At 44.1% G+C, this 25,740-nt stretch overlaps 1 protein-coding gene across 1 annotated transcript in view; it reads right to left on the bottom strand.

The window, feature by feature from the left end:
* The window catches only part of ADGRF5 (adhesion G protein-coupled receptor F5), a 51,287-nt gene extending 27,340 nt beyond the window's left edge, over positions 1-23,947 (bottom strand). The window contains exons 1-3 of the mRNA XM_008490718.2: positions 23,564-23,947; positions 4,149-4,299; positions 2,737-2,867 (exon numbers count right to left, since the gene is read on the bottom strand). Coding sequence (XP_008488940.2) covers positions 2,737-2,841 — 105 coding nt within the window. The 5' untranslated portion in view covers positions 2,842-2,867; positions 4,149-4,299; positions 23,564-23,947. The remainder of the gene's footprint in view (positions 1-2,736; positions 2,868-4,148; positions 4,300-23,563) is intronic.
* Between the last annotated feature and the right edge of the window lie 1,793 nt (positions 23,948-25,740).

The raw sequence follows: 25,740 nt of genomic DNA, 5'->3' as shown, positions 1-25,740 counted from the left end.
GCAGGGAAATACTAAACACCAGCTGAGGGATGTTCTGAGTTTGCAGGTGTGCCTTTGCATATCTCTGCAAGGCAATTGTCTCAGCAGAAATCGTTTCTGAGCTGCAAAGTGCCTGAGGGGTTGATCCAGAGTTCTGTCCTGGGCCAGCAAACTGCTGAGGAGAGCTGGCCACTCAGTCTTTGAATCTGGAGAATGGGCTCACATCACCCTTTGCTTTCCTCTTTGCTGTGAGCTTCCAGCTCTGTAGGGGCAAAGTCAGCCTGAACTGGAGTAGAAAGGGGATTGAAATGCCTTGGGATCAGCTCAGAGGTCAGATCAGATATTTTGTTGGCCATTGGTAGCACACAGTTGACCAGGACAGTTGTGGCACAATTTCAGTATGACTGGGGTCACACAGGGTAAAGCCAAGTGAGATGCAGATTATAATTTCTTTTTTTGTTTTTAAATCATGCCCTAAAAATACATTGGCACCACAGCTAGCAAGAAAGGATAAAGAACCAGCAGAGACACAGGCAGGAAATTTGCAGCTTTGCCAGTTGCTTGAGTCCCACTGAAATCTTTATTTACAGAAAGTGAATAGCTTGGCAGCTCTTAAGTCATCTCTTTACATAAAGGAACCATCTGGTGCATGATTAGAGCTGGGCCCTGTGGCACAGCTGTGCTGGCAATGAAGATCCCAAGGTGTGTTGGCAGTTTTGCACTGCTGGGGATGCTACCTGTTATTTCTGAGGTTAGCTGAGTTATAGAAAACCCACTACAATCCACTTCTGCCCCCAGGCTTGGCCTCAGTGGCTTTCTTTTTAAATTCTCCTCCCACACAACTACAGGGTCTGGCTGTGTTGTCAAATACTTCACATATTTCACACCATTAACAGATGACTCCTTTGCAGGCTGAGCCACAGATCAGTGATGCTAAAAACCAAAGTGTTACTCTTCATGCAAATGTCTCAGTGCTGAGCTGGGGACAGTTCAAAATAAACAGAGCAAACAAAATAATTCATCACTAGTAAACACCTGATGAAGGGTAGATGGGGCTTCTGGAACCACATTTAATTTTGTCAAGGCAGAGGGTGGTGGTAGAAACAGGAATTTCCATGTTCCTCTTCCACTCTCCTAGACTTTTTTCAGCCTGCACTAAAAAGCACATGGTAGTGATAGGACAATGGGTAATGGTTTTAAGCTGGCAGAGGGCAGATTTAGATTAGACATTAGGAAGAAATTTGTTAGTGTGAGGGTGATAAGACACTGGCATAGGTTGCCCAGGGAGGTTGTGGATGCCTCATATCTGGAAGTGTTCAAGATCAGGTTGGATGGGGCTTGGAGCAACCTAGTTTAGTGGGAGGTATCCCTGCCCATGGAGATGGGTTGAAACTAGGTGGTCTTTAAGGCCTCTCCCAACCAAAACCATCTTATGAATCTATAATTCTGGTCAGCCCATCAGAGCTAAGGTCCCTGTGCTGGTTGGGGCTGAAGATATATGTTAGAATCTGTTTTGTCTTGATAAGGCTCCTAATACAAATCACAAAAGAAGCATTTTTCTAGTATTTTCTATTTTGCTTGTAGATTTGTAGACTAGTTTTCTTTTCCAGACTATCTTAACTTCCATTTGGTCAGTCCTTTTGTTTCTCTGTTCCTTTGTTGTTATTTCTACTTAGGGACTGTTTGTGCAGACATTGCCTGTTACAAAACCCATATAGAGGATGATGGACAAAACAGACTTCCGTAGCTCACACTATTGATGTAGCAAAAGAGGTATGTGAGAATTAATTAAAAAGTGGGGAACAGGTAAAGCCTGAGTCCAAGTCATTCAGGAGTGGCATTTTGGTCATGTGCTCTCATGTCCTCCTCTTGTAGAATCATAGAATTGTTTTGGTTGGTCAATACCTTTAAGATCATCGAGTCTGCTAACCCAGCACTGCCAAAGCCACCTCTGAACCATGCCGTCAGCACCACATCTACACAGCTTTTAAATCCCTCCAGGGATAGGGACTCCACCACTTCCCAGGCCCACCTGTTCCAGGGCCTGACAACCCTTTCAGTAAAGAATTTTTTTCCTAATATCCAATCTACACCTCCCCTGGCACAACTTGAGGCCATTTCCTCTTCTTCTTTCACATGTTACTTGTGGGTAGAGACTGACAGTGCTGAGACTCGTGACTGAGTTTTCACTGAATCACAGAATTACCCAGGCTGGAAAAGACCTTCAAGATCATCAAATTCAACCATTAACCTAACACTGAAAAGACCTTAACTAAGCCATGCCCCTAAGCACTCTGTCTATAGGACTCTTAAATGCCTCCAGGGATGCTGACTCCACCACTGCCCTGGGCAGCCTGTTCCAGTGTCAATGGGAACAATGTTTTGTCAGTGTTTTGTTGACTTTGGTTTCTTTCTCCCCAGGATGGGTGAATCCCATCCAGGAACAGTGCCCACATAACTGTTAGTGAGGCATAGCTTCAGGAACAGCAGTTTAAATCAGATTGCAGATTAACACAGCTGAGAAACCAAAAGTTTGTTCAGTTCATTCTGGAGAAGTTAGATTGGGAAGCAAGAATTCAGTTCCTGGATTTCTCCATCTCTTTTATGACACTCTGGAGAGACTCTGGGTTGAGTTTCTCCACCTGAACTCATACTGCCTTCCTCCAAGGTTTTGTGGATGTAAAGAAGAGCTATAGCAGCTGGGCATGAGAAGAAGAGACCAAATGAAAACCAGTGGTGCTGGGAGAGGATACTCACTACATATTGCATGAATGGATTGAAGTTTGAGTCCTGTGATGTCTGGCAGCATGCTGTGACCAGGAGAAACAGGCAGTGGAGACCTGCAGTGGTTGGGGATGGCATTTTGTCCAGTGACTTTGCTGCGCAGACTGAAAAGAAAATGAAGCAAAGGGATCAGCTGACTCACCCAGTAGGAAATACCAGCATGCTCCACAGAAAGAGTATGTTCAGACCTTTTCAGCACCCTCTGCCTGCTGGCTACATCTTATTCCTCTACCACTGTCACCAGACTGTTTCCCTGGTATCTCCTTTTTTTCCCCATTGGCTGTACCTACTCAAAAGGGAAGGGGAAAGAAATCACTTGGAGAGGTCAGAGTCCTCAGCAGGTTCCTAACAGGGAGAAATGAGGTGCTGGAAATTTATCTGCATGAGAAAAGCTGACTTTGCATCTTCCAGTATTGTGGTTCTTGGCAAATGCAGAGCCATGGCATGAAGGAATCGTTAAGGAATTTTCCTTTAAGTGAGGACCTGTCCTGTTGCAGCAGGGAGAGCTCTGCGATCAGCCATGTGTCACTCTGGAGGGGTTTGTGGTAACCTCATGGGCTCAACCAGAGGTTTCTGTCTTTTTTTACACTTTGGATAACAAGGGCACCAACCAAGAGCAGTATCTATCTCTCTGATGTGTAATTTGGAGCTTTTAGTATACATCTCCATTCATCACACTTATCAAACAAAGTCTTATCAACTAAATAACCTAGAACACAGGAGCACTGACACACCCGAATTAAATGTGGTGCCTCAAATCAAAACACAGATAAAAAAGCCCTTTCCCAGCTCTTTAAAACCTAAGCCAATGTACTCATGCACCTGATTGGATGATAAAACATAAAGGGAGAGGCAAAACATGCAGAAATGCTTGTAATACATGCTGACACACTTATGCAGTCAGAGGGAATAGAGAAAGGGAGCTGAAGAAAACATAAAAACATGTATTTTGCTATGAATATGCACTTTCTGACTATTCCTAACAAAGCACTTCCCTGGCTGCAGAATTAACAACCAGTAGAGAGATACAGGGAAAGGCAGAACTCAAGCAGATCATAGAAATAATTTTAAGAAAAGAAAGCACTGAAAAAAGACTCTGAAGTGTAGTACTAAACAGTACCTGAATGGATAATATCAACTTGGTTGTGAAATTACAATTTTTAATTTTTTTTTTAATTGAAAAGGTGTTAAGAAAAACTCAGGCTTTGAAGGACTCTGAATCACTGAGTGAAAGCAGAAAAATCAGCACCTCCTGAGATGGTAATGAACATTGGCAATGGCTGCCTATTGATGCTCCCAAGTAGATAGGGGGCTTCACTGTGACTTTCCTGCTCAAAAGAACCCATGACACAGATTTATAATATGAGCATGGTCTGTGGCTTCACCTTGTAAATGAAAAGAGAGCGATGAGCCTAGAGCCAAATAATATACTTGATGTCACCAATGTGAATTTCCAGCAGGTATTTGTCAAGGTTTCTCATCCAAGGTGGTTCTTAGGGAGATTCACCTGCAGTGAGACTTCACCTGGGTAATGACCTGGTTAAAAGAGAGGAGAGAAATGTAGGAAGAAGTAGTTTGCTTTTCCAACAGAGAGATGCCATCACCAGAGCTCCCCAGGAATGTGTGCGTAAGGCTGTGTCTCCCCCCCTGCTCTCAAGTGATGTGGAAAAGGCAGTGATTAGGGATGGAATTCTGTGGACAGCTTGAAATGGTTGAGATTAATAAAAGCAAAGTCTGCCTGTGAAGATCTGCACAAAGATCTCAAGGTACTGAGTGACTGGATTGTGGAATTCATGATATTCAAGTGTAAGGTAGAAAGAAACTGTCCTGAAATTATGTGTACTGTGATGGACTCTGAACTGACTATGTTACTCTAAAATGGGGTATGGGGGAATGTCAACTCTGGGGTGCAGTTAAAAAAAGGAAAAATAATTTTAAGATATTCTAGAGTTAGCAATAGAGGAAAAAAAATACCAACCAGAAACCTACAATGTAGATATTTGAGTTGACCCACAATCTGCTCTTATGCTCCTATACAGGAATAACTGGAAAGCAAAACATCTCACTGATTAAGAATTTTTTCCCACCTTAAAGCCATTAAAACAACCCCAAACTGTTCAAGTTTGTTGGTTTGGATTTTTTTGGGGGGGGCAGGGAGGGAAGAGGATGTTTTTGGTTGGTCAGTCAGTTGGTTTTTTGTTTCTTTGCTTTTATTCAGTGACTGAATGGATAGAAAAATTGAAAAAAGAACAAAAAAGGGTAGGAAAAAGTTTCTTCAGTTTCCTGGGCGTTTCCATCAGTATATCCAGCATTCTACAAAAGAGACTATTTTGCAATTTTGGAGGTATCATCCACTGGCATGGATCTGTCTGTTTCCAAGACCAAAATGGATTCAAATGGATCAAGAGGGGAAAATTTCCAAGTTATAAGCTTTGCCACAAGTCCTTGAGTTAGTGACATAATAGAAATTAAAATAGATAATGGAAAGTCTAACAAAATTTAGATTTCTGGTAGTTTTGTATATGCAGCATATGCTCTAAGCAGATGGTGCCATACCTTAATCTGTACAAAGAACTTGTATTCCATTGATAAAGGAGTGATAAAACAGAATAGAAAGGAAAACAGGTCATTAAACAAAGTTTATGATGAGGGTCAGCAACATCTGCTACAATTTTGCATGTATCTTTTGCACTGTTCACAAACATGCATCCACATTCAAATATTCTGGTTCAGCCTCTACTTTCAAATACACCCTTTGTGCAACCTTGTAGCTGAGGCCAAATGCCTCATTAATTCTATACATAATAAGCCATACAGAGGGCAACTCATGCAAATTATATCCCTGCTGCTACTCAGGCTTTGATAGGTAGTTAAATTTAAAAAAGCCCAAGACAGTATCTAGAAAACCAGAGAAATAACAAACAAATATCAAATGACAAATGGGGAAAATATATTAATGTTCTTCTCCAGTAATGTGGCTGTCCCCCTGTTCATTTAATGTCTCATTGAAAAAAGAATTATTGTAAATTTTTCAGTAAGGAATTTCCCAAGTATCTTTGTACCTTCTTTGGGTAAAACAGAAGCATTAATCATTTCCCATATAAACTGTCTCCTGGAAGGCAAATATTTGACTTCTAAAACACCAGAGAGCTAAAGAAGCCCAAGTTTGATAGAAAACCTCTTCTCCAGAGCATTCAGGCTAAAAAGTGTTTTTTAAAGATAAGAGTTAAGATTCCTAGAGACAAACAGCAAGGTCTCACTTTGACCCAGGACACAGATGATCTGTGTCCTTTTTACTTTTTCAGTATGTTTCTCTTTTTCATAAATTGCAAACTATTTACAACCTCTCTTGCAAATCCACCCAGCACAGTAGTTACCATCCCATATGTTTTATAAAACAAAGAAGACACCTAGAGATATAAAATTTACCTTCTCAGGTGAATCAGAGAGATTTTCTAATTACATCCATCTCAAGTATCCTCTACTTGCTACTACAGCCCAGGCTGCTCTCTCAAAGAGCAACCAAGACACAGGAACTTGTGTAATTAGCTGAATATGTTGTTGCTGCCCAGAAAACAAGTCCTCTGGAGCCTGAACTCACCTTTCAAGTGTGAGGCTTAGCAGAGATGCCACTGCAGAAAAAAAGCCAGAAGGCATTTTAAGAGGAGATATTTCCTGATACCATTCTTCAGGTAGTACTCATTAGTTCCCCTTCCACTGATCTAAGTCCCTCAGCATCTTATCAGGAGATTATCAAGTGGAATAACTTGTTCCACTGCTGTTACTCACCTGCTTTCTTGTAACAAAAGAGGGTGTTGAGGACTGAAAGCAGTAAAATCATGTGTTGTGGCTACGGCAAAATGTTTGTGGGCTTTGATTTAAACAATAAGGGAGGGAAACACTAAAGTTTTCCTACCCAAGCTGGAGCGTGCTCACTGTGGGCTGGAGACAGGGGGTATCTAGGGATGTGTTGTTGCCATTGGAGAAGATGCATGGAGATGCAGACAAACAACTCTGATGGTTACTGGGGAAAGTGGAGAAGAGCAGAAAATTCCCAGAATCCAGAGAAAACTGTTGTGTTATGTATGTTTCTACCTTGAACAAAACATGGAGCCAGGAATCTACTGAACATAGAATCATAGAATCACAGAATCAGCTGTGAGTCAACCCAGAATCAGCTGGTTTGGAAAGGAGCTCTGAGATCATCAAATCCAACCCTTCATCCACTACCACCCTGGTTCCCAGACCATGGCACTGAGTGCCACATTGGCCTCTTCTTAAAAACCTCCAGGGATGGAGAATCCACCACTTCCCTGGGCAGCCATTCCAATGCCTGATCACCCTTTCTGGAAAAAATTTCTTCCTAATATCCAACCTAAACCTCCCCTGGCAGAGCTTAATACCATGCCCTCTTGTCTTGCTGAGAGTTGCCTGGGAAAAGAGACCAACCCTCCCTGGCTCCAACCTCCTTTCAGGGAGTTGTAGGGAGTGATGAGGTCTCTCCTGAGCCTCCTCTTCTCCAGCCTGAACACCCCCAGTTCCCTCAGCCCTTCCTCACAGGACTTGTGCTGGATCCCTTCACAGCCTCCTTGCTCTTCTCTGGACCTGCTCCAGCACCTCAATCTCCTTCCTGAACGGAGGGGCCCAGAACTGGACACAGGACTCAAGCTGTGGCCTCACCAGGGCTGAGCACAGGGGCAGAATCCCTTCCCTGGACCTGCTGGCCACATTGTTCCTGATACAGGCCAGGATGCCATTGGCCTTCTTGGCCACCTGGGCACACTGCTGGCTCATGTTCAGCTTCCCAACTCCCAGGTCCCTTTCTGCCTGGCTGCTCTCAGCCACTCTGTGCCCAGCCTGGAGCTCCCCATGGGGTTGTTGTGGCCAAAGTGCAGGACCCGGCACTTGGCCGTGTTAAACCTCATCCCATTGGAATCAGCCCAACTCTCCAGTCTGTCCAGGTCCCTCTGCAGAGCCCTCCTGCCTTCCAGCTGATCCACACTACCCCCTAGCTTACTGTTGTCTTTGAATTTGCTGATGATGGACTCAATCCCCTCATCTAAATCATCAATGAAGATATTAAACAGAACTGGGCCCAGCATTGATCCCTGGAGGACACCAATTGGATCAGCACCGTTCAGCACCACTCTCTGGTGGCCTCCAGCAGTTCCTAACCCAGCACAGAGTGCTCCTGTCTGAGCCATGAGCTGACAGCTTTTCCGGGAGAATGTTGTGGGAGATGGTGTCAAAGGCCTTTTCTGTGGAAAAGTTTGGGATTAAACTAATTTTGGGGGGGGGAATTAGTTTTTTAACAGTTTATTAACTATTTATTATTTTATTTTTTACTATTTAATTTAAATAACTTATTTGATATTAATTTTTATTTTATAATATATTCTTATAATTATTATAAATTAATGTTAATTTAATATAATAAAATAAACAATTTAAATAATTAAATATTTAATATATATTTTTTTATTAATTATTCATTAATTAATTCAGGACACAGGTCTATGGAAAGAGTTCCTGTTTCCCCTCAGACCAGAAGGGCTCTCTGGAGATCTTGACTTCTCATCAGAATTCCAAGGGGAAGGGATACTCATGGAATAGGCAATTGTGCCCCAGGACCTCCAAAGCCACAGTGCAGGAGCTGAAGGCCAGGTAGGACACACCAGGGCATCCCAAAAGGCCACATATCTACAAGGTAAAAAACTGAGTCAAGGTGTAAATGCCACTGACTGTCACAGTGAAAAAGGGAAACAGAAGCAAAAACGTCAATAAAGCGCCTGATAAGGTGACATGGGGTTTTCTGTTCTATACTACTTCCCAAATATGTGACTTTAGGGCTGGTCACTACAGTTTACAGCTGACATTGTCTGTCTCAGGAGCTCAGGAGGGATGGATATCATGGCAGAACTGGTCATAGCTTGGGTTGGCCTTGGTGTTAATTGTCACTTTTGTGTCACACTGAGCTTGAATCAGGTCTTCAATCCTCTATCAGCTGTCTGTAATGGGTTTGCTGGTGGTGACTCCATTTCTAACAGCCCTAAGGCATGTCCCAGCATTTCAACTCTTGCTTGAATCCACTTTTAGTAATATTTGCCCTGCAGCCTTTGCAGGTGCCAGCATGCCCAGGGAGGTTGTTTATTGCCCTTCCCTGGCAGTGCTGAAGGCCAAGTTGGACGGGGTCTGTGCAGCCTGGTCTAGTGGGAAGGTTGGATATTAATGAATCATAAGGTCCCTTCCAACCCAAACCATGTTTTGATGATTTTGTGATTTACTGCAGATGCTAAAGGGATGTCGTGACTGTAAACTGGTCTTCAACAATGAAATTTGAAGATGCATTGTTCTTGGCAGCAGCATGGCCTCACCCTGTTCTCCTTTCCACAAACCTGCTCACCTACTGCTGCCCATAATGTGTTGAGTCAGCCCTCAGCCCCCACTTCTGCAGGGGTTTTTAGGTGATTAAATTGGCATGGTTGGTGCTGTCACTGCCCTTGGAGCTTGTCCTCACCATGGTAGTGCCATCAGTCTGGTTTAGAGCCCACCCAAGCTCTTCCAGGAATCTGAACAAGCAGAAAACAGAGCCTACATCTACAGCCTTGAATGTAACCACTTCTCTCTCTACAAGCAGGTTTTGCTGCTGACCTCGTGTTGGTGCCTTCCAGACCCCTCTCTGAGCCAGTTTAACTCACTGCCCCTGCAGAAAACTAAACCAGTAGCAAAGTGCCTGGATTGCTTTCATCTGAGCAAATTTAATGAGCTCAGAGAAGGGCCCAGTGAGTTACAAAGTCAGAGGAAGGAGGGGAAGAGCAGGGAAGGGGGAAGAAAGGGAGGTGGGCAGGAGGGTAAAGAGAAGGAGGATCTATTTCTTTCTGCCCTGGCAAGCAGTTCAGCATGAGTCCGTCCCTACAGAAGCAGCTTTTCACTCAGTGGTGTTTCTTTGGTTGTTTCCTTGAAGGCTGAGACAAGCAGCAGTGCCAGTACAGAGGAGGGGATGAAGGGGAGGGCAGGCTTGGCTTGGCTCAGGTAAGTTACCTGTGGTGGATCCACACCTTCCACATTGACAGCCCTTGACTGGAAAGCAGTTCTGATTTAAACCCTTCTCCCTGCTTTTCTTGTGACTTGTTGGGTTTTGTTGGTTTGGTTTGGTTTGGTTTGTTTGGTTTATTTGGTTGTTCTTTTTTGGGGGGGGGGCTGCGTTTTTTCATGGTGGTTTTTTTGGTTGGTTGGTTTGGTTTTTTGTTTTTTTGTTTTGGGTTTGTTTGTTTATTTGTTTGTGGTTTTGTTGTTTTGTTTTGGGGTTTTTTTTGTGTGTGTAGCTTTCTAACAGCTTTAACCAACAGCATCTTGAATGGGAACAGGAACAAATATCAGCAAGGTGAAAAGTTGCCTCAAAAGGCTCTTTCTATATAAGACACTACATGATCAAACTGCAGCTAAAAAGTATGAGAAATCTTGGTTGACTCTGCAAGAGAATGTGAAAATTGGGCAGTGGCAGAGCATTAGGTATGCAATCAACTTGCTCTGTGAGCACAGGGGATGTTCTGATTATCCTGCTGTTTTTTTCCTGTCTACATCCATCATGTGCTGTCATGTCACCAGAAACGCTGACATTTCCTGAAGTTTGAACTTTTAAAGTTTTAACCCAAGAAGACTTGTAGTTGAAACATCTGGGACTGCACTCAGACAGCCATCACAGGCTCAGGAAAGCAAACAACAGATATGTTAGAAGATGTCTGCTCTGAGCAAGGAACAATCACACAAAACAAGGCAGAGTTGCACTGATCAGGTAACTCACTGGAAATGAATGTGCTGTGCCTAAAGCATGTGAACATCTCTCACATTTCATGGACCAGGGTAATGTTCCCACATAGGTGCAGCATGAGAGGTACTGTTCAAAGCAAAAATAAATGTGGAAACCACTTAGAAATGAAGGGGCAATGGGCACAAGCTGCTCCTGGGGAGGTTCCGATTGAACACAAGCGGAAAATTTTTCACTCTGAGGACAGGCAGACATTGGAATGGTCTCCCTGGGGAAGTGGTGGATTCCCCCACTTTGGAAAGATTTAAGTCTCAACTCGCTGGGGTGCTGAGACATCTTCTATAAACAATATTATTAGAAGGGTTGGACCAGATGATCCTTAAGGTCCCGTCCAACCTGACATTTTATGATTAAAAAGATCCAGTCCTTCTGACTTGCTCATCTTCATTCCAGTCCTGGCTCTTAACACTTTGGTCTCATCTGTAGTATTTAACCCAAATAATTTTGTGCCATCAAGTTCTATTCCCACTTATATCCCAAACTCAGAAAAAGATGACCAAATCTCTAAGCTGGATGCAACACTGCAGGTTCTTATAACAATTACTATTGTCCTTATTATTGAATCTGAATTTTGCATGGTCAGCCTATTAGAGAGCTGTGTTTTAGTAACAGAAGCACAGAGCAAACCCCAAGCTTGTCAGAATCAACAGGCAGATTAGTCTGAGATAAAAAGGCTTGGGGGTGAATCTGGCAGCACTTGGGACTTCATTTATTATCTCACATGACTTTATGCAGTTTTGCCCACCTCAGTCTTGCAGAAAAGAATCCAGAAGGAGTCCTAGCTAATTGCTACCTAAATCCACTCAGCATGATGTTGTTGAAAATAAGGCTAATCCCATTCTGAGGCTTAGTAGCAATTATTTTTAATTTAAGGCCTGGAAGGTAACAAAAGTGCTCTACTTGGTGTTGCTGGTGCCTTGGCTGGAGTGCTGTGTCCGGATGTTGCTGCTTTGGAGAGCATCCAAAGGAGAGCCATGGGAGGGCTAAGACATGAGCAGTCTGTGACCTTGTGAACAGGTTGAAGGTTATTTGGTTTAGGTAGGGGAGAACCCAGGAAGGGACATAGTAACAGTCTGTCACTTGGTAAAGGGAAGACATAAATGTTCCCAGAGAGAGCTGGGTGAGGGGTGTTGGGAAATGACACAACCCCAAACATTTTGGTGAATTATGGAAAATGTGTAACTGAAGGTTAGAAGCATAGAATTAGGCTGCCATAGTAACTCTTCCATGGAGGTTTTTAAGAACAGGTAATAAAATTGCTACTACAAAAGCTTCTGTCTCTGTGTCAGTTTGTGATGATGGGACACCAGACAGATTGTTTCTTGACTTCTTCCAAGTATCTCTTTCTGTTTCTCTACACTGCTTTAATTTCTATGCAATTAATAAGTCCAAGGAGATTCAGAAGAGGTGCAAGAGCACTGATCTGTGTACTGAGAGCTGTGTTTGGACTCTGCTTCATCCATTCTTAAGCACGTTCATTAATTCCTTTCCAGACCACTCCAGCACATCCCCACTTGTTTAAGCACAGAGAAGGTCTGCAGCCTTATCAAGAGTTTCCCCAAAATTACATTTGCAGAGAAAGGCTCTGGTTCACACCCTCCCTTGCATCTCTTCACATTTTCCATCCTTGTTTAGGAAGCATATACTTTTCCTTCTTGATCTAATGACTAAATTAATCTATTCCTCTACAAGCCTTCCCATGAATTGCTAATTACTGTTTTACATACTCAAATACATGGAAAATGAAAATAATTTAATCCCAGCTACCTGCAGAGCAGGCTCAAATGATAAACACGACCAAGCAGGACTTCCTGCAAGAAGAAAATAACTCTGCAAGACCCACGTTTGCAGAAACTGGAATAGGAATCACTCATCCAGATACCTGACAGCAGAGAAATTCCTGCCCAGCTCAATGGCCAAATTGTTGCATCCTTTGAGCAGTTCTAATGCTATGAGAGCAGCTGACAGAGCTTTCCATGAGCTGGAATTTTTCAGGTCCCTCCCAACCCAAACCATTCTGTGATTTTAAGAATTGTGCAGGGCTTTCTTTTTCCCTCAAAGTGCCTTTTTCAGTTTGATGTCTGCTACTACTCTTTTCAGTCTGGCACATTAATGTGGCACAGAGTGCCATCGCATCCTTCTAAACTCAACTCACAAAAGAAAAGAAAAAAACAACAAAAATTGCCCCCATAGCCCCCTGAAAATGAAACCTCTGCTCCCACAGATCCCTTGGCACAGCATCCAGCTCAGCCCTTGCAGCATGCAAGGCACAAAGCCGGAATAACACAGTTCCTCAAACATCACAGAGAAAGTACCTCTCAGCCTTGTTTATTGCCTGTTTGATTCCTTATCACCAAGCAGCTTGACTTGGAGTCCTTGATTAATTTGTGTTTATTTTCTTTTTGTTCTCAGTCAGATGTGTTATCTAAGGTCAGCACAAATTCCCCCTACCCCCCCTTCCCCTTCCAGCCAACTCTCCCATGAAATATTGTTGTGCCTGGGTGTGTGTTTCTTAAAGTCATTGTGTGTTTTATGTCTGAAACAAACATTGTCTGATCATCCAACTTCTTACGCACTGCCCAAAGGTCATGTTTTATGCACAGAAAGGAAAGCTCTTCTGTTGTGCCTGAGGAAGAACAAACTGGAGGGTCACTGAAAACAAGAACTTGAGCTCCAGAGATTGAGATTCTGAAAAAAAATGCTCAGTTTGGAAAGGGTAAATCAGGGCTCAGCTGCTATAAGCTGCTGGACAGCCTTGTGCCAGCCGCCTGCCTACTGCCTTCACGCCCTCCTCTCGCCGTGCATCCTTCATCATAAAACTTTGATCCAAAATGTCTAAAGGGAGGCAGAGCTATTTTAAGCCACAGGAAAATGCTGGCACAGGAACAACTGAGCTTAATTTAGTTCAAGAAGGATATAGCCCAGCTTGACAATGCAGAGCAGAACAAATGCTGAAGAGGTGAGGTGACTGATGTGCCAGAAGGGCCTGGGAACCTTTTAGCCTTAGACAACTGATGGGGAATGTAAAAGTGATGCAAGGTGCTACAAGGCCATGGAGAAAACACACCATCCAGTCTGTTAATTACAGACTAAATCTGTTCCTAAATAGTGGCAGAGTCAAAGGAAACAAAGGAGATACAGACCTCCTTGCTGCTGGATGTGTGACATTTTCCTGGGTTTTCTTATAGTTTACTTCATTTTGTGTGAGCTCAGCAGGCCGTTGAGGGCTGTTAAACAACACTATCTTGTCTGAGCCTACAGAAGTCCCTGTGCCTCTGACAGCCAGAGATGGAAAGAACCTTCTGAAGCTGTGATGCTACAAGCTTACTTTGCTTCTCTAAAGTTCTTCCCTAAAGCCTCTGCTACAGCCCAGGTTGGATAAGAAGTGACTGGGCTAGAGGAAGCTTGCATCCACCGAAGTGCAAAACTTTCCTTGGCATTGAACCACTGCTGTCCATTAGAAAGGTTGGGGAATGGTCTCTCAGAGTGAACAAAGGTGGAAAACCACAGACTTAGCAGCTTTTACAGTGAGGCTTTAGAAACTTCCTAAAGCAGAACACAGGAGGCTGAGCACACAGAGGGGTCACAGTGTCAGTGACCCAGGATGAGTCTTACAGTCCTGAGAGAGGGCCAGGAGCTGGGGCAATGGATTAATATTCACCTCAGAAAGAAGGTAATTCTTCTGCTGGCTGAAGATCTGTTGTGGCTACAGGATTTGTTTGTTATCCTCTTCCCACTGTGTGAGCAGGTGTGTTCATCTCTACTCCTGCACCAGAGGGCCAAACTCCCAGAAACAGAATATAGAGATATTTTAGGCAATAGGAATGAAATGTGTCTATCTGGAATGGCTTTGTGAAGGTGGTTAACTCAGTGTATCCTAACAGGTAGATTCCTGTATCAACTTATAATTCAGAATTCATTGTCCTTCATCAAAGAAGCCACTCCAGGGTAGATGGTTCTTATCACTGAATGGCTTTGATTGGAAGAGACCTTCAAGATCACCTAGTCCAACCCTTGACCAGTAGTGTAAGCTCACCACTAAGCCATTTCCCTAAGGACCAGATCTACACACCATTTAAATACCTCCAGGGATTTAAATACCTCCATTTAAATACCTCCATCTGCCAATAGTTGGCAGACTATTCCAATGGTTGACAACCCTTTTGGTGAAAAAATATCCTAATATCCAGTCTAAACCTCCCCTGGTGTAGCTTGCAGACTTTAGTTTCCCTCATCAGTTATTTATAGACATTGACAAGATCCCCCTGTGGTTTTCTTTTTCCAGCTACACAGTCCCAGCTCTCTCAGTCTTTCCTGGTATCACAAATGCTCCAGACCTTCAATCATCTTCATGGCCCTTTGCTAGACTGACTCCAGTCTTTTTATTTCTTTCTCATTCTGAGGAGCGTGGGAACTGGACACTGTGCTTCAAATGCATCCAGAACTGTGAAATGTTGCCATCACTAACTCTGGTATCAAATGAGAAATGTTGTCCCAAAGTCTCTAAAAACAAGACAAGGCAGGGCAGGCTAAGGTAGGCTACTGAATGCGCCTGCCTGTAAGAAAAAAAAGAGTGAAAATCTGGGAGTTAGACAGAAGGATAAGGAATAAGCCAGGTCCTGTTGAGTGAGTAGAGGTTACCCGGGTTAGAGAACCCAAGTAATGAGCTGAGAGTGTCTGTAGAAGCAGTTTGGCCACCAGATGTGTGCTATCAAACCCTGCTGCAGAGGATAACACAGCACAGCAACAAGATATTACTTCTGGCACTGGTACAACCAGGTCTTCCTGCACCCACAAGACCACAGGAGCCATGAGCTATGTGAACATCTCCCTGCCAAAGATGGAGATATGGACTCTGAAGAAAAGGTAATCCTCAGCAGGCCTTTCCTCTCCCAGCACTTAGAAATGTCTGTAAGTGCAGGTGAACTTTGGTACTCAGCCCCAGGAGAGAGGCAGCCCAGATGTCCAGTGTGGCATCTTCCCAGAAAAGGGAACTTTACAGCTACCCAGCTACAGGACTGTGCTCATGTCTTGCCAAACAGGGCAGACTTGTTTCCCACCTTCCTCCTTCCTTGGAGGGAGTTAATGCTTGGCCAATACCTATTGGAGTTTATGCTCATTCATGTCAGAAAGCCCTCCCTGCCCCAGCAGATTGCTGTTCTCCACTGATAAGCAGCTAAACCCAACTGTGAACTGTTCCAGGAGGGCCAGGCTGATGCACTGTCCAGATGATGTTGGACATGTATTTTTTTTTTTTTTCTGTGAGTTGAGTCTAAAAGGATGCAGTGGCACTCCCTGCCACATTAATACGCCAGACTGAAAAGAGCAGTAGAAGAAATCAAACTGAAAAAGGCATTTGCATCAGCACTTTGAGGCAAAAAGAAAGCCCTGCCCAATTCTTAAAATCATAGAATGGTTTGGGTTGGAAGGGACCTTAAAAATCACCAAGATCCACCCAACCTGCATGGGCAGGGACACCTCCCAGCAGATCAGGTTGTACAAGGCTTTATCCAACCTGGCCTTAAATACCTCCCATGAAGGGAGCATCAACAACCTCTCCAAGAAACCTACTCCAGTATCTTACTACACTCATGGTGAAGAATTTTTTCCTAATCTCTAACCTAAATCTACCCCTTGTCCTATCTCTAGCCTCTCTGGTGAAAAGTCCCTTCCCAGCCCCTTCATGTACTGGAAGGCTGCTACAAAAAAGTCTCCCTGGAGCTTTCTCTTCTCCAGGCTGAATGACCCCAACTCTCTCAGCCTTTCTCACCCCCTTCCTGGAATTTCTTCCTCCCCCCTGCTCGGGACTTTCTTCTCAGCTCCAGTTAAGGGCTCCCAGTTGACCTTTGTGCTGGAGTTTTGCAGAAGGAAAAAATAAATTAAAAAAATAAAAAAATAAAATAAAAAAAAATAATTAAAAAAAGGAAATGTGAGTTCCAGGCTACTATTCCATCTGTTTGGACATAGCTGAGCACCATGTTTTGAAAGGCTGTGGAAAAGCACAGGTCAGTGTGCATTTGCTCAGCTCTGCTAGCTGGGGTGGGAGAAAGGATGTAGCCATGAACTTTCCCTTCTTCTCCTCATCCTTTTTGGATGCAGTTCTTAGGGAAAGGCCTCTCTTGCAGCTAGCATTAACAAAGGAGCTCAGCAGTGTGCAAGAGCAGGGAAGGTGGAACTCTCCAGGTACTCCCATATCAATACAGTGAAGGTCTAACAACATCCGCTCAAGTGGAATTTCCACGGGCTTCAATGAGTTTTGGATGAGGTCCCTGAGTCAGGCCAGCCACGGGTTACTTCTATAGACTGGAGTACTAGAAAGTCTGATGACTGCATGTTTCCTGCTCATTTCATTTTATTAACCTCACACTTTTTTTCCTGTTATTGCTGAGAGCACAGCTGGCTGTATGGGAAGCTACTGCGAGTTGTGTAGGTGTCGACCATTTGGAGTCTGTATAATCCTGCCCTGGACAGCAGGAGTTTCCTGCCTGAGAGTCTGGCCTGTCACACCCAGCAACAAAAATGTAGAAGTACAAAACAGTATCTACCTGTTGCACAGAGAATCATATAAATGGAGGGAAATCCCCTGGATGAGTGAAGGCAGGGCTCTGGTGCCCATACCTCGTAATTCCCTTCTACAATGACCAAGTCTGAGAGAAAAAATAATGGCTCATGTTTTGTTCCATTGATCTAATGTCCAGCCTTACAATTTTTGTACTGATCTGTCTCTCAGAGCACAGGATGACTCAAAAATGATAAATAGTGCTACTATTTAACTTATTAGATTTATTAACTTATTTGAAGGTTACACTTGTCTATGATGTTTTCAAAATAAATGGAGCTTTCTTCTTTGTTGGCATTAGGTGTGAGATCACTACAAGATATCATCAGCTAGTTTGTTTTAAATAATATTCAGAACAGTTTAGGGGATATTAGACTCCAGGCAGGTGCTTGGCTTGGAGAAAATGGCATCACAGTTCAGACAGAGGCCAAGGAGGATCCAGCCTTGTGAGACCCTATGGAGCATGTTTGGCTCATGAGGTGTAAAATCTGACAACTTGCACTTGACAGGAGGTTTGGCTATGATCCAGCACAGAGCTGGGTGGATGAGTACCATTCCTCAGGCCCCAGAGATGCCTTCAAAGAGCTTAAACAAGCACCTGTCATGAGGTGTAGGGCTGGAGCAGGTGCCCTGCTGAGGTCTCAGTTAGTGCCAGGATTCACAGAAATTATTCAAAGGACAGCATGGGTCAGGGGCTGTTACCAGACTGCCCCACAGCCTAGGCTGTCTTGTTTTAGAGGGAAAAAAGGGAGTTCAAGCACATGGAGGTGAGCTGTACCCTGAGAGGTCACCTCAGGGAATAACTCCAGCCTTTCATGCTGCACTGTTGCTGTTGCTTGCATTTCTCCAGTCCTAGCATGGCCTAAGGTAAAATGCACATTTCAAGATGAGGAATATTCTTCAGTTTCTCTGTATTCAAGGGGATGAGCTTCTTTCCTAATTTTAGTGGCATCTCCCATGGCAAACCTTCAGAGACAACCCTGTTTTTCTCTGTGGACCATTTCAGTCTCAGTTCATCAAGAATCTCCTCTGCTGCAACACCCTCAGAAGCATCTGCACTTGCATTGGGGACCAGAGAAGCCTCCCTTGGCTTCTGTCAGATGGATTAGGTCTTAAACAATTTTTTTACTTGGATACTATGATGCTGAAACAGTGCTGGAGCCACCTTTGCAAGGCTGCCCAGAAAGAAGGCATTAAAGTAAAGAGCAGGCAGCTTCTGAGACAGGTTGGTATTGATAGCATTGGATACCTCCCCTGCAGGGAGGTACAGGTAGAGAGGGCTGGGATTCTTTAGGCTGGAGAAGACTCCATAGATACCTTAAAGTGGCCTTCCAGTACCTGAAGGGGCTACAGGAAATCTGGGGAAGGACTTTTTACAAGGGCATAGGGTGAAAGGATGAGGGGTTATGGCTTTAAACTGAAAGATGGGAGATTGAGGTCAGACATTAAGAGGAAATTCTTCACTGTGAAGCTGGTGAGACACTGTCAGAGATTGCCCAGGTAACCTGTGGCTGCTCCCTCCCTGGAAGTATTAAAGGCCAGGTTGGATGGGGTTTGGAGCATCCTGGTCTTGGAGTAACCATTGAAGGGGGTGGGAACTAGATGGTCACTAAAGTCCTTTCCAACCCAAACTCTTCTTAGATTCTATGATTCTAACATCTTGAGTGTGTTTACTGAGGGAAGGGCCAGTGGTTATGAAAGGCAATTGGACTTTTTAAGCCAGAGGCTTGAAACAAGACAGATAGTGAGAAGAAGGAAGGAAGAAAGGAAGGAAGTAACATCAGTTCTGTTTTTACAGCCAGAGCCTTGAGGCATGCACAGGATCTCATCCAGGATCTCAGCCAACCCAGATTTTAGGTCCCCCATGCAGGACTTACATAATTTCTCCCTCGAGAAGGAAAACTAAACCAATTTCAAGAGCAAGGGGTATGCTGTGAGCAGCCTGTCAGAAGGCACGTAGGGACAGCAGAGGAATGAAGATGGTTTTCACACACTCAGCCTGATGTCTGTCAAGGGCCAAAGCTGTGCTCAGAGGAGCAAGCCTGAGCAGGAACTGGAGTAGAGCTTTTCCTCTGTGCATGAACAATTGGGGGAAGCTCTGCCATTCGGAGGCATTTCCGAGGACAGTAAATTACACACTAGATCACAGCTCTATTATGTTTTTGGGGAAGGCATTTGGAAATTAATATTTCGATTAAGGTTTAAATGGGGAATCCGCACAGCTCTGCCACTCACGGGCATCCTCAAACCAAGCCTGCCACAGCATTTTTGCTCCTGCTCAGGTAGGTTTAAGCCAGGTTTGGGTTGGCAGCAGCCAACCATGTAAGCAGATCCTTGCTATCTCTGTGCTTCAGCTCTCTGCTGCCAGCCAAGGACGGTATCAGCTGTCCCTGTGAAAAGTGAAGACCTGGGGCAGCATCAGTGCTTGTGGTAACATCCTGGAAAAGTGAGAGATGTAGAAATACCTGGAAGGGAAATGAGCCACAGCTCCCCTTTCAGCCAGAGGAAAGGACCTCACTGATAGGAGAGGTCTGTTTCAGGTGGCCTTTGAGAATTTCCTAAACCAAATATTACTTTGTGTAAATCAGCTGACTGATGTAACACAGGGGAGCTACTGGGTTGGGGTTTTTTGCTTGGTTGGCTTTTGGTTTTTTGGTTTAATTCTGGACTGGAAAAAACCTTATTACTCAAAAGTGGTCCATTAGAAGGTGCCTAAGAGCTGGGCTTCTGTGGTGAGTTGACCCTGGGCTGAAGCTAAGCACCTTCCCAGTTGCTCATGTATTCCCCACCCATTAGAGGAACCTCAAGAGAGAATAAGTAAGGTAAAAGTGGAAAAGCTAGGGAGATAAGTACAAGTTAATAAGGGAAGGAAAAAGGAAAGGAAAAACAAGTGAGGTGAAGGTGATCACTCACCACATCCCACAAGCAGCCAGGTGCCCATCAAGTCTCCAGGTACTTGCTACCTTGGAAAACATCCCTGCCCCTGTTTTTATTGCTGAAAATTATGCTGTATGGTTTGAAATATCCCTTTTGTGACCTTGGGTCAGCTTTTCCAGCTGGGTCCCCTTCCAGCTACCAGCCTGCTCACTACAGAGGCAGAGTGGAGAAAAAAAGAAAAGCCTTGATACTGTGCAAGCACTGACAGCAATATCCAAAGCAATGGTATGATCTCAGGGTTGTTTTAGCCACAAATCACAACCACAACACCTTATGGGCTGTTATGAAGGAGGTATCTGATTACCAGACAGACCCAGTCCTGTCATCTTGTACAGCTTACTCTCTGGTGGGGGTTATGCTGGAGAGGGGAGGGTTTGGGGGCAGAACTTATTCCACACTTCCTCAGGGAATAACTGAAGTTTGGAGAGAAGATATGGATGGGCAGGGTGCAGAAATGATGGGTGAAGGTTACAACATCCATGTCATAGGATGGTTGTTGGAGTGAAAACTCTCTTACAGGCCACCACCATAATCAGAGCAGCACTCAGAGTGGGTTGCAAATACAGTAAAAATAGTAAATATAGTAAAAAATTCCTTAACAAAGTTGACTGGTGCAGCTTTAAAACGTGCAAATATAGCACTGCAATTATTAGACAGCCTGGCACAGGGAGCTGGCTGCTCTGCAGGAACTGATCTTTCCAGCAAATATGAAATGGATCATTCCTCCATCAGGGAGAAACAAACAAGTGATTTTCTGCAAGCTCTTTCCTGTGCAAGCCCTGATCCTGCACACCCACCTCGTGCCTTCCATCACATCCAATTTCCTATTACAAATCCTCCAGCCCACTGTAGGGTCACATCACAGCCCCTCAGGTTCTGCCCTCCCCCAGCACTGGCTCAGTCCTCTTGGAGGCAGCACAGACAAGGGGACAAGCTCCTGATCCATTACCATTCACATTAGGTGGTGGATCTGGTTAGATGATGGGTGACAACTGTCCAGAGGCATCATGAGCACCATGCAAGGTCTTTTGAGGAATAAACTCTGCATAACCCATGGAATTATAGTGGGTTAGCTTAGGAGTGAGATAACAGTCCTAAGGAATTGTTTCATGGGAAAATTGCAAATAATTTTCTGGAAGGAGGTTTTTTTTTTTTTACTTTATATTCATTCATTTTGGTCTTAAAAAGCCACGATTCTTACATTAGACTGAAAATAATTCCAGCAGCAAACCACTTCAGTTTCAAGTGCAAGTGCACTTCAGTTAAATGTGCACACAGATCCCCAAACCCAATGCCATGCTCACAAATAACGCAATTCACATCCACCCTGGCCTGCTGTAAGCCCTTGTTTCTTCCTACTGAATTTCAAGAAGGACGTGAACATTCTGGAGAGTTGGGGTTATTCAGTCTGGAGAGGAGAAGGCTCTGAGGAGACCTTATTGTAGCCTTTCAGTATCTGAAGGGGCTGCAAGAAAGCTGGGGAGGGTCAGGGTGTCAGGGTGTTTTTAGGATGTCAGGGAGTGATAGGACATGGGGGAATGGATTCAAACTAGAGGAGGGGAGATTTAGATTGGAAGTTAGGAAGTTTTTCTCCATGAGGGTGGTGAGACACTGGAACTGGTTGCTCAGAGAGGTGGTGGAAGCCCCATCCATCCCTGGAAATTTTTAAGGCCAGGCTGGACAGGGCTCTGAGCAACCTGAGCTGGTGGGAGGTGTCCCTGCCCATGGCTGGGGGGTTGGAACTGGATGATCTTAAAGGTAATTTCCAACCCTGAAAAAATTCTATGATTCTATGAATTGTGACCATGAAGCAGCAAGGTGGCTTTCTTTATCAAGTTGAATGGGTTAAAAAAGGAATTCTAGTAAAGGCTGCACTGGTCTTTTGTGTTGTAACAATGAGAGGAAGCTCTGCCTAGTTTGAGGAATTTCCCACGTCTCCAATTCAGACTTTGGAAAACTGCTTTAATAAGGCCTCTCTAAGAGGTGTTAAAAAAATAAAAATAATCAAGGAGATTAGGACAAAGATAACTTCCCAGAGCTTACGCATGTTATGTTTGTTTGTTTTTTTTAAACCTAGATCACCGGTGGCAAACTCAGAGGAATCAAGGGAAGCTAAATAATGACAAAATGCCAAATACTCTCATCAAGTTCCTCCTGAGCTGGCTGAGCCATTACTGAATTCAGTCAAGTGTCACTGCTATACAGATCCTAAAGATTTGCCTCTAAACTTCCTTATGTATCAGACATGGTAAGACAGATTCAAGGAAAGAAACAGATGAGGAATTTTCTGGGTGAGAGGAAAATCTGTGGGCTGAGAAATGTCATTTTCACCACGTGACAGCCAGTGATGGAGCAAGGAGAAATGGAGCTTCAGGCTTCCAAATTCCCAGTCACCTTTCCCTTGCTATTCCCTTGCCTGACACAAGCTCACTGACTCCCACAAAGCTCACTGAAAGCAAAAGTTACAGCATTCAAAAAATTACACCTTTCTCCCCCAAATCTAAAAGCTCCTTATTCGTGTAAGTGAGCATCACTCTTCCACTCAGAGAAACAAGGTTGTGCAAGGTCACACCACAGCTCTATTTTTTTCTGAATCCCAATAATTTAAGCAACCTGTGGGTACTGCAGCACCAGAGATGTTTGGATGGAGCAGGACTCTTGGGGTTGTAGACATCAATGGAGATGAAAACCTCAGAAATCATCCCCCCAGCCCAACACCAAGCAGTGGCAGCAGCTCTCCAACATGACACCATAAAACTGGCTTTCATTTAAGCAGCTCAAAACACAGGTAGAAAAGGATGAAAACAAGACAAATACACAGTATTCATCACAGTACACAGCAGTGTCTCAGTCTGTGGCCATGGATGACTCGAGTCCCTCTCCACTCTCAGCAAGCATCACCTCATGAAGGTGGGATGCAAGAGATTGCTCTTAAAAGAAACAACCCCACCACTTGATACAGCTGACAAAAATACAGTGCCTGTTACCCGCAGTGGGAATCCTGGATGTTATGAGCATAAAACAAAGTGAAAAAATTCCAAATGCTATCACAGTGATCTCTTGGGTTTTTTTTTCCTGAAACTACATAGCATGCCTTAGGAGGTAATAAATGCAGTCCAGATTAACACAGTATTTCAGTGCTCATCCATCTTTACCTCAGCAGCCCTGAGGTTAAATTAAACCAGTCATAGCCTCTGTTGAAATTCAGTAGCCAAGATAATAGCACTCTCTCAGAAGCTTGAATGGAGTAAGTCGTGCCCCGAAATACCAAAACTGTCCTCTAGAAAACTGCCAGCTGATCACCACAAGGTGCAACAGGTGCTGATCACAGCTCTCCCAGGAGCAGCCTGCATCAGGCTGTACCCCCATGCCCAAACCTGGCCCTGAAAATTCCTTCAAGCCATCCTCACCTCTTAGGTAACACCCAAACACCCCCCGAGGAGACCGATGCTCCATTTCACACACATCTTCCATACCTGTGGGACAAGTGCTGGTCGTGTCCAAGACTTTTCCAAATTTGTCCTCTTCTCCTGGGAAGGAAACTTCTCATCCAGGTGTCAACTCCTGCCTCAGTCTCTGCCCTTTGTTTTCCCAGGAGCTCAGACACACCTGCCTCTCCACGTCTGCTGATTGTTGGGATCCAGGATTTGTCTCCTTGTTTTCCTTTTCTTTTTAGACCAAGTTGCACAGCCTGCCACCAATTCTCTGGAAGTGAGAGAGAAAACCTTTTGGCTTGTGGTGATTTAATCAAGCAAACCCCGTGACCTCCCTTTCCTGAGATCAGTGGGAACAGATCCCTTCTCCACCAGCCCGGGGTGGAGTTGCAGCTAAAAAACAGGAGCCTGAAAGCCCGTGCTGGATGGGCAGGGCAGATCTTCCTTCTCCGCTTGTTGTAGCAGAGAACATGGTGATTCCTGCTGGTCCCAAACACAGAGATGACCTCTGGCCAGGAAGGAACCTGAGAAATATTTTCTAAGCAATTTCCTGCAGCAGGGGGGGGGGAAGTAGATGGAAGGGACACTTGGGTGGGGGTGCACACAGAGCACAGTTTTCAGATGAGGAAAACACTTTTTTGGTCATCAGGGGTGTGAAAGTAAAAGAGATTACCTTTTTTTTTTTTTTCCTAGGGCAAACTGTTCAAAGAATTCTAAGTTGCACTGATAAAATGAAGGATGCTGTAATCACCACCTTATTTTTGCTTCTCCTGGCTTTGCACTATCTCTGATGTTCCTGCAAGACCACACACTACAGGCTGTGACCCAGCATCAGCCCATCAGGTGACACAGGGCATGTCCCATCCGTGATGAGCTTCTCCTTGACTGCAGAAGCAGCTGAGGACAGTCCTCTTCTTTTCAGGGTCTGAGTGGAGTGTATCTGGACCTTCTTTCTGAGGATATCTTCAGATGGGAAACTGTACACAGGACCCCAGACTCTACAACATCTAATAGCATCCTTCTTTCTGGACACAACAGGAATTTATTTTAGTGACTTGATATCTCCTCTTAGGATCACTTTTTAGTTACTCTATCATGATCCAGCTAATGCTATAAAAGCAAAAAGGGGAATTTCACTGATTATTACATTTTTTTCAGTTTTACTTCCTTTAGTCTGGCTAGAGCCAGAAGTTTTATTCCCATACATGTCTTTCTGCTGGCTGGCATGAGTAAAATATGATGGTTGGGTGTCTAGCAAAGAAAATGCTGATGAGATACTTTGATAAGAGTGATAGAATTTTATTTTTTTTTTCAAGTAGAAAGCCTGAGTGATTATTTTTTTAAGCATATAGAAAGTGGTAATGGCATGTTTATTGTTCACTCTTTTTTTCCCTGAATTTTATTTCCATCCATATTGTGGTCTGCTGGTGGATCTGGTGTTGGTCGAAGATGGTTTCCACCCTCATAGTAGTTTCCCAGGTTTCAGAACTGTTCCTGTTCAACACTGAGATAAGTGCAAAATCTTCAAGAAAGTGTAGAGAAACAAGATAAATCAGGTGCCTCGAGTTGCCAAAGAGTGGGTGTGAGTCCACCTGTGCCTGGTTAGGACAGGCCCCCTATTACCAGGGGACCAATAAACGTGGGACACACACCCACAGAGAAAAAGTTCACTCTTGTGCAAAGCAATGGAGAGGCCAGCAGCTTGTTGAGCCTCAGGAGCAAGAAAGGCTCTTCCCACTACAAGAAAGTCTGAGACATGTTTTACTGTCACATCTGGGAACTGGAGAGAAACAGGTACTCTAGAGAATGGTTGGATAAATATCTAAAACTATGCAGAAAGCAGTACCTAAACGAGCTCAGAATAGAGATGCTTATACTCTCTATTTGCAAGTGGGAGCCTTAAAGATTATCTCAGGAGCAGGTATCTACATTACTGGCATTTCCAGTGAAGTGAGATGAACACAACTCTTTGTGGAAAGACCTTGCTGCAACCAGTGTGTCATTATTTGAATAACACCTACAGGAAAGCTGGGCAGGGACCTTTTACAAGGGCACGAAGTGATAGGGTGAGGGGAAATGGTTTCAAACTGAAAGAGGGGAGACTTAGATTAGATATTTGTAATAAATTCTTCCCTGTCAGAGTGGTGAGACACAGGCACAGGTTGCTCAGAGAAGATGTGGATTCCCCTCTTTCAAGGTCAGGTTTGATGGGGCTTGGA

The sequence above is a fragment of the Calypte anna genome, chromosome 3, assembly GCF_003957555.1.
Source record: "Calypte anna isolate BGI_N300 chromosome 3, bCalAnn1_v1.p, whole genome shotgun sequence".
NCBI lineage: Eukaryota > Metazoa > Chordata > Aves > Apodiformes > Trochilidae > Calypte > Calypte anna.
This window is presented reverse-complemented; position numbering and strand designations above follow the sequence as displayed.